This window comes from Ipomoea nil, unplaced genomic scaffold (genome assembly GCF_001879475.1).
Source record: "Ipomoea nil cultivar Tokyo-kokei standard unplaced genomic scaffold, Asagao_1.1 scaffold0663, whole genome shotgun sequence".
In the NCBI taxonomy this organism is placed as follows: Eukaryota; Viridiplantae; Streptophyta; class Magnoliopsida; order Solanales; family Convolvulaceae; genus Ipomoea; species Ipomoea nil.
In genome coordinates this window covers 141,677-151,093 of record NW_017617091.1, presented here as the reverse complement: position 1 = coordinate 151,093, position 9,417 = coordinate 141,677, and the positions used below count along the sequence as shown (strand labels likewise).

The 9,417-nt window shown below is 41.0% G+C and overlaps 1 protein-coding gene across 1 annotated transcript; it reads right to left on the bottom strand.

The window, feature by feature from the left end:
- Positions 1-261: 261 nt before the first annotated feature.
- LOC109174772 lies at positions 262-1,401 on the bottom strand. Its single transcript, XM_019324016.1, has one exon. It carries the CDS (start codon positions 1,399-1,401, stop codon positions 262-264), a length of 1,140 nt encoding a protein of 379 aa, XP_019179561.1.
- Positions 1,402-9,417: the final 8,016 nt, after the last annotated feature.

The following is a 9,417-nucleotide window of genomic DNA, read 5'->3' as shown; positions in this document are numbered from 1 at the left end:
TTAAAAAGTAAGCAGCTGCATGCAAATCTCGGTGCATCTGAATCTCCCATTTTTGATCAATGAGATCCCATATCTCCTTATAATCCTTTTCTTCTCCTCCCAAGTTCTTGGCTATCTTTTCCTTTGCTTCATCCATAGCATTGTAAAGAAAACACATTGCAGGCTCTTTTTCTCCATCTACTAGCCTCAATACTTCCACCAAAGGCTTTGTAGTCTTGATAGCATAGATTAAACTTGGCCAAAAGTTGTTATCCCTCAAAATTATTCTTCTAATTTCCTTCCCATCAGCTTTGTTGTGTAATTACTATTTGTCCACTTTTCAGAAGTGAACATAGCCTCCAATGGTTGCCTCACTTGATAAATACTTTGTAATGTCAAGTATGCAGTGGCAAATCTAGTAGCTGCTGGCCTTATAAGCTCTCGGTTAGTGAATTGCCTCATCAAGCTCAAAACCCAAGAATGATTATGAATGTAGTTGCTCACTTTCTTTGCCTTGATCAAAGCATTTTTGTCTTGTGGTAGCTCTCCAATTTTTTCTAGCATTAAATCAAGGCAATGTGCAACACATGGAGTCCAATACAAATGCTTCCTTTTCTCCATAAGCATCTGTCCCGCTGCCCGGTAGTTGCTTGCATTATCCGTTATCACTTGAACCACAAGCTCTTCTCCAACTTCCTCAACAACTTCATCAAGCAACCGAAACAACAATTTAGCATCTTTCACATGCTCGGATGCATCAACACATTTCAAAAAAACTGTACCACTAGGATTATTGACAAGGAAATTAATTAGACTCCTATATCTAATATCTTGCCAACCGTCAGACATGATTGAAACTCCGGTAAGTGGCCAGGTGCTCTTAATGTCATCAACAATTTTTGTTGTTGTTGTCAACTCTTCCTTTAATATCCAAGTCCTAAGGTTGTACATGCTTGGAGGCTTAAATCCCCAACCATATGCGCCAACCGACCGAAGCATGTTGACAAATGAAGGACTCCTTGCCACATTAAAAGGTATTGCATTCTCATAAAAAAACCTCCCGATGTCTAAACAAACTTGGTTACGAAGTTCTTTTGCATTCTGGGGTGTAATTGTGGTTGGTTGGTCCCCACTAGAACTTTCTTTCATCATGAATCTATCCATCGGTCCCCGGATACCTCTAGTAGAGATAGAACCAGAACCAGAAACACCGGAAACCACATTGTTTCCATCATCACCTTCAACTTCCCTCCCGCTTCCAAAGTATGAGCCAACGTCCACACGTTGCTCAAACTCCATCTGTGCTAAATTCTTGGAGGCTTGAACTTTGTTTAATATATCAACAAATTTTTGTTTCACTTCTGTTGATACATTGTCACAAGGCTTGACATTTTTCTTTGTTCCGGCGAGATGATGTTTCATCCGTGCCACTCTGCATGTGATGACTTTCTTGCAGTAATTGCATACCACATATTTGTATGATCTTTTTTCTTGACCATCCTCAACAAGTTCAACACAATGATCCCAAGCTGGATCTTTTTTATTCTTTGAACTGGTAGACACTCCAAGATTGCCTAAACCACTTCCTGCACTACTCTTTTTTGAGTGGTTCACCATTTCTAAACAATCAATCTTTCAACCTACAAATAATTATAATATTCAACACATTAATATTTGAAAAAAAAACATATCACAAATTTGAAGTGCCTACTGCCTACTGCCTATATCACAGTGCATATACTAAGTATACTGTATACTACTGCCAAAAAAACATATCACAAATATTATTTATATTACTTATATACTTATATACATTATACATATATATAATACTCTAACAAGTAACAACACTACTCAGCTTATTAGTTTATCCAAAAAAAAAAAATGAAATAACATGAGAAATCAGAAATGACGCATCATTGCATCACCTGTCGTTGGAGGGTTGGAGGTCGCCGGATGGGGGAGGTCGCCGGATGGTGGAGGTCGCCGGAGGGGGAGGTCGTCGGAGGGGGAGGTCGCCGGAGGGAGGAGGTGGCGTCGCACGGTGAGTTCGCACTTCGCACTTCGCAGTCTTCCGCAAATCTCACTTCCCATTTCTTTTCTTTGAATTATTACACTTCTGAATTCTAATTTTAGTCTAGGGTTGGGTCATTGGGTCGGATTTTATTTTTTGTATTGGGCTTAAACAAATAACATCTAAAAGGCCTATAAAGCCTCACTTCACGCCTCAGACACGCCCTGAGGCGTGCCTGAGGCGTACGCCTCTATGGCCTGAGGCGTCTGCCTCTAACATTGCCTGAGAGGCGGACGCCTCAGGGCTTAGTCGGACCGCCTCGCCTTGAGGCGTACTGAGGCACGCCTTTTTAAACCATGGCAGGAAGTAGGAGGATCAAGTGATATGGGTGTTCACTAAATTGAGGCAATATCCAATGTGATACCCGAAATATCACGTACAACCGAAATTGCCCCCAAAATTCAGGAAGAAGAAATTCCAGTAGATGAACAAGAAAATGTACCCGTCAACAATTCGCAACAAATGGATTCACACCAAGTGACTTTGCAACAAGAAGGAAACTCTGAGAATCCAATGAGCTTTCAACCAAATCGAAAATGACTAAGAAGCCACACACATGACTTAGTCATTGGAGATCCGAGGGACGGAGTGAAAATGCGATCATCTACTAGGAACCAACAACAAGATGCAATGTTCTCATGCTTTCTATCACAACTGGAGCCAAAAGAAATTGATGAAGCTTTAGCCGTTCCAAGTTGGATAGATGCCATGCAAGAGGAATTAGATCAATTCAAGCGCAACGACATATGGAAACTTGTTCCAAGACCAACGCACCAAAATGTAATTGGCACTAAATGGGTCTTTAGTAACAAAGCAAACGAAGACGGCGTCATTGTTAGGAATAAAGCAAGATTAGTTGCGAAGGGGTATTCACAAGAAGAAGGCATTGATTTTGATGAGACATTCGCCCCCGTCGCATGGCTCAAAGCGATCCGGATATTCCTAGCATATGCAGCGCACAAGAATTTCATTGTTTATCAAATGGACGTAAAGAGCGCATTTCTTAATGGCTTACTTGAAGAAGAAGTTTACGTCGAACAACCACCCGGTTTTGAGGTAAAAGACGTTGGTGATCAAGTCTACAAATTAAAGAATGCATTGTATGGATTAAAACAAGCTCTGCGAGCTTGGTACGACACCTTATCGATGTTCTTAATTAGTTGTGGATTCACCAAAGGTCTAGTCGATAAAACCCTCTTTAGAATTCAAGAAAACAATCACATTTTATTAGTACAAATTTATGTTGATGATATTATCTTTGGAAGTATTGATAAATCTTTATGTGAGAAATTTTCTAAGCTCATGCAGAATAGGTTCGAGATGAGTATGATGAGAGAATTAAATTATTTTTTGGGACTGCAAGTCAAGCAACTTGAAGAAGGAATTTTCATAAATCAAGCCAAGTACACAAGAGATCTTATCAAGAAATTTGGCATAGATGGAAAATCCTTAGTCAAAATTCCCATGAGTACATCTCAAAAATTGGATAAAGATGATGAAGGAAAAGACGTCGATCAAACGATGTATCGAGGGATGATTGGATCGTTACTATACTTAACCGCAAGCAGACCGGACATATCCTACTCGGTTGGCGTATGTGCAAGATTCCAATCTAAGCCTAAATAAAGTCATCTGATTGCAACCAAGAAGATAATTCGATATCTCAAAGGAAATATCAATGTGGGATTATGGTATCCCAAAGAAGGAGATTTTACACTAACTGGTTACTCAGATGCATATTTTGCAGGTTGTAAAATAGACCGAAAAAGTACCTCAGGGACATGCCAGTTCTTAGGAGGAAGATTGGTCTCTTGGTTCAGCAAAAAGCAAAACTCCATAGCTACGAGCACTGCCGAAGCCGAATATATTGCAGCTGGGAGTTGTTGTGCACAAATCTTGTGGATGAAGCAACAATTATTGGACTATGGGATTAAGTGCGAAAATGTCAGCATTTTATGCGATAATACTAGTGCAATCGCTATAACCCAAAATCCGGTGCTTCATTCGCGAACCAAGCATATCGACGTTCGACACCATTTTATCCGAGACCACGTCAAAAAGAAAGATTTAAAAATCGATCATGTTCCCACGGAGAATCAAATTGCCGATATTCTCACAAAGCCATTGTGTGAATCTCGTTTTGCGACTCTAAGGCATGAAATGGGAATGATCGAAATGAGCTAAGCAATTTCTAAACTCTTTATTTTTGATTCGCACTGTGCATGTTGTATGTGATTTATGTGATCTACGTGCCTTATTTTATTTTTGTACGTGTGATATATGTTCAGTTGTGTACAATATTTTCGTCAAATTTATATGTACCTAAATGTGCTATAATCTTATCTTATGAAAGTTGCGTACCTGTGTTACGGATGGCTATTTATTTTGTCACGTTAATTTGTGTAATTTATTTGCCTAATTTGCTTATTTGATTTAAGTTTAGTATGCAATTTAGGGGGGAATAAATATTCAATTGGGTTAATTCTGTTGAAATAGTATATGTTTAAGGGAAATTTAGATTTTATGTGCCCAATTGGGTTTGCATGTTAAAGAAGTTTATTCTGATGAAAGTTTGTCCATAATATGGAAATCAATTGTCAAAAAGTTAGGCCCATATACAAAGTCAATTGTTTTTAATGTTTTGGGAACTTGAAATTTCTTTTCAGATATTAGGTATCTGTCTGATCAATTTATTTTTATCAGGTTTCTTTTCAGAAAATCAGCTTTATTGAAATATGAATTTGAGATAATAATATTTATCTGGAGTATATTTTTTGTTCTAACAGATTATTTTTGAGATTTTTTTTATCTGATTTGCTCCAGGTTGGCGGTTATTTGAAGCACAATTTTTGGCACCATGTACTCACAAATGGAGTATATAAATCTGAGCTGGCAAATTTAAATCATGTGGAAGGTCGATTTTATCCTCAAAGAGATCAATACTCTCTCTCTACCCATTAGAGGGCAAAGGAGTAATTTCGCACTTGTTCTCCCTCAATCCTAACGGATAGAAGTGGAGACCCAATAAGGACACAAGTCTTCTTCATCTTCCTCTCTCGCCGGCCGGATTCTTCGAACAACAAGAAGCCTAAAATCATCCAATGCTTAGACGCCTATCCTAAATCTTTTACATAAATTTCTTTCACACACAAAAACCCATCACCCAAACCCAAAATCTTACCCAAATATCCTCTCAATCCAAATACACATTCCCTCTACCCATTTTCGGACTTCACCGCCGAAATAGCCCAAATTTCACCCAAAATTCCAAAACACAATTTCTACTCAATGGATGTTAATCAAGTGGAGATGGAGACAATAACCACCGGAGGAACAAGGAAGTCTAGCCGTGTGCTCAGTGGAATGATCCTTGACGTCACCGACTTCAACAAACAAGTGGAGGACAAATCCATTGGGGTAAAAATTATCAACTCTCTTGAATCTTGTGGGTTGTTAAATTTTTGCACCTTTAGATATGTTGGATTTTATAAAGATGAGGTGACCGAATTTTACATGCATGCTAGAATAGAAAATGGCTCAATTATTTCTATGATCAAAGGAGTTGATGTAGAAATAAAACTCGATGATTTTCGGAGAATGTTCAATCTTGTTGAAACAAGTTTAAGGGTAGAAAATTATGTGCATGATGTTAATGCCATTTGGGCCAAGATTCGCGATGCAAACGCACCGCTAACTCCGAGGATTAACGGAAACAAAAAGGATTTAAAGAAAGACTACGGGTTATTGTTGGATATTGTGCATAAATGTGTAGAGTCCCGGTATCATTGCCGTGACAAGTTGTCGGGGGATAAATTGTTGATTATGGATATTATCTTGAACAATGTTTGTGTGGATTGGGGTGCTTTTATGTTTGGGAGGTTGTGTGAGTCTTTGAAGAAAGCAAAGCCCTTGGTGGATGGATGGTTTCAACAGGAGATTGGTAACGGGTTTGCAATTGGTGAAATTTTAAGGACTAAAAATGTTACCCTTTCCAAAGCCAAACACATCACAAACCATAGCTATCTCTTTCGGCCACCCAACACAAATGAACCAAAAAATTCTACCTTACCCACAAGCCTACCAAAACCCACCCGAAAAAGGAAATTGCCTAACCCCTTCCAAGACCTTAAACAGTTTATCCGAGAACCAAGCCATGAAGGATCAAACACCCATGCCGTCCGATCCAACGAAGAACAATCAAGCCACCCAATCTCAAGACCCTTAACCATTCAAAACCCGAACCCAATTATCCTTGAAAGTCACGGGTTAGTTGAGGAAAATAGAGTGGAAGTTGATGTTGTTGTGAGTGACATAGTTGAAGTTGGAAGTGATGATGAGATATCAACAATTGGGGCGGATAGTGCACTTTTGGAGGAATTTAAACGTGCACTTGATTGGAGAAATTGGAGATTGGGAGATCACAAGTTGGCCGAGACAATTGGGACACAAACTTTGGAAATAGAAGAACTTGCTTTGAGTTGGCTAGGCACACGTGACCTTGCCCGAGCCACCCGGTTGTAGGTTATTAATTCTTGTTTCTTGACTAAGCTTGCAAAGAAAAAGAGGACCGAGAAGACTGTCATGGTTGAAGCCGCATCAGAAGTGCCAATAGGTGAATTTGATCCTAATGAAATTCGCCGGGCAACCATTGCATCTTTGGAGGATAGTCGAAGGGGACTCGGAGAGGGATCTTTGACACGGATTGATGATGGAAGCTTGCCGGAGATTGATCCGTATCCTGCCACTGTTGGGGATGAGAATTTAAGTTATGAGTCTTGTTTTCCACATCCCGCAACGGAGGTTACGGGGTCTATTCATGAGGATGAACATGCACCAAGTCAAGGGATTTCTTTAAATTTGGATGAGACAAGGAACTTCCCTACTTTGCCATCTTCTTATGAGTTCTATGATCAAGACCATCCGAGAAATCGTTTTACTTTGTTACTTTGCTACAACAATGAGGAAGCCGAACCTAATCTGGCCGAAACGATGATCACCACACCGCAAGATGATTTTGCTCATCCATTACCGATTCCAACACCACCCGTGCAAAGTGAACCAATGTTCAATGAGAAAAGACCATCCAAGAAAGCATTTAACTTTTCCAGAATAAAAGAAAGAGAATAGTAATAAAGAAGAGGAGAAAATGGGGTCAAGAATATGCTTCGTTTTGCTTCTCTTCTTCCTTGTTCTTGGCATTGCCACCTCCTCACTCCTTGATTATGATACGGTGGAGACTCCAGGAGAAAAAGGGCGTTCCCTTCTTGAAAAGAAAAAAGAACCAAAGATGACCGAACCTTGTCCATTCGACGTGAAAAAAGCGAACTACAAAATAGTTACGAGCCAGTGTCAAAAACAACCATTTCTTTACCCCGCCAAGGCATGCTGCAAATCATTTAAGCAATTAACCTGCAAATATAGGGATTACCTTAACGAGGATAACACTTGCGCCGAGGAAATGATCGAATATCTCCGTTGTAACACCCCAGATTTTCAAGACATTTAAAACTTATAATAAAGGTAGAATCTTATTAAATCCCAAGATATAAATACAAGCGTTCGGGGTGCTATGCCACACCTGGGCTAGAGAACCCAAGTGCACAGGCTAACTAACTAATATCCTCAAAGCGTAAATACGTAAACGTGGCACGCAGGCCAAAAGGGAAACTGTCTACTTCTAAGTTCTAGCGCACTCCAGTGACTTAATCTTCTGTGCCTGAAAGCCAAATATATCTGTTCAGCGAGAGATGCTGGTAACCCACTCTAACGCGTTGAAATACAATACATATAGAGATATATATAGATATACGAAAACCATTTTGAGCATGAAGATATATCCTACGAACTCTAGCTTTAAAACCGGGAATGACTCGACAGATAAGGCCAGACACAAGCAACAGTTATAACAGTCATAAGCAGTTCATAACAGATAAGGCAAATAAGGCAAGGTATAAGCAGTAATTATAACCCATCATAAACAATCCCCAATATGAAACCCATAGTCACGTCCCAAGGCACTCGTAATCACAACTCGTCCATGTCACAACACATAACACACTTTGTTGGCGCCACAGGACCAATCGCATGCCCATACATGAGGGTCAGCGCATATAGCTCTGACACGGCCCCGCAGCACCCTGCCCCGTATCGCAACACGGAGGGGTCGATCGCAACCGACCGATGAACCGCAGCTCATAAGAATGTGTAATCTGACTGTAGCCAGGAATTCCCATCTGACTACAGCCAGCCTCCGAACCGCAGCTCGGGAAAATGTCATCTGATTGCAGTCAGGAATTCCCATCTGACTACAACCAGCTTCTGGACCGCAGCCCAGGATACCGTCATCCGACTGCAGCCAGGAATTCCCATCTGACTGTAGCCGGCTTCTGAACCGCAGCTCAGGAATAACCAATCCGATCGCAACCGAATTGGGGCAACACGCACACATAACACATAGCAAGCACATACAACCCACATTACACGTTGGGAAGGGGAATAAACGTATAAATAAACCTATGCGTGAACCATCACCAACTAAGAATAGTCCTAAGGGGCTCATACTTCTTCCACCTAGGTCAACGGGATACCAATTCAACTAGCATGCAATATAATCGACTCATAAACCTACGAACGGTACCCGAAATACCAAACTAGACATAGGCACGACAAATGGGGTCCGTTGGGACACCACGGGGATCTGGGAAACATCAAACGGGGAAGCCGGGGTCCCGAGGGGGGGAAGATTCCAGCGGGTAGCCGGTGGGTGGGGGTCCACCCGTCGGCTACCCGCCGGCCATCACTGTTCCGGGCAGCGGGTGCCCGGCGGGCAACTGCCCGCCCGCCGGCTGCCCGCTGCCGGAACTGCCCGAGAATGCCACGGGTAGGTGGCGGGTCCCCTACCCCCACCTACCCCCCACTGACTCTTTTCATCACTTTTCGCCCCGGGAACCGTTGTGGAACCCGAAACCATGCTTAGACACTTTACAACGCAATTAACGACAACACGTAGGCAATTAACGGATCAAATACGAGAAACGAACGGCACCCAACCTATCATGCATAATCAACACCCAAACATGCGATTTCCCCACCCGATAATCCAAGAATAATATCATACGATAAAACCTAGGGTTCTAATCACTTTTATATCAACAAGAATACAATTCGTCTTCCAATTGCAAGATTCGGTAGGAACAACACATAATCATCAAGGATACCAATTAATCATCAAAAACATCATAATTATCAAGAACAACACATAATCATCAAAATCCCAATTAATCATCAAGAACATCATAATTATCAAGAAACTCCCAATATCAAGATTATCAAGATTCCTCATGGAATCATTATATCGACATCAA

Excerpts from the sequence above, each read along its gene's own strand:
- LOC109174772 (XM_019324016.1), bottom strand. The coding sequence starts at position 1,401 with ATGAAACATCATCTCGCCGGAACAAAGAAAAATGTCAAGCCTTGTGAC.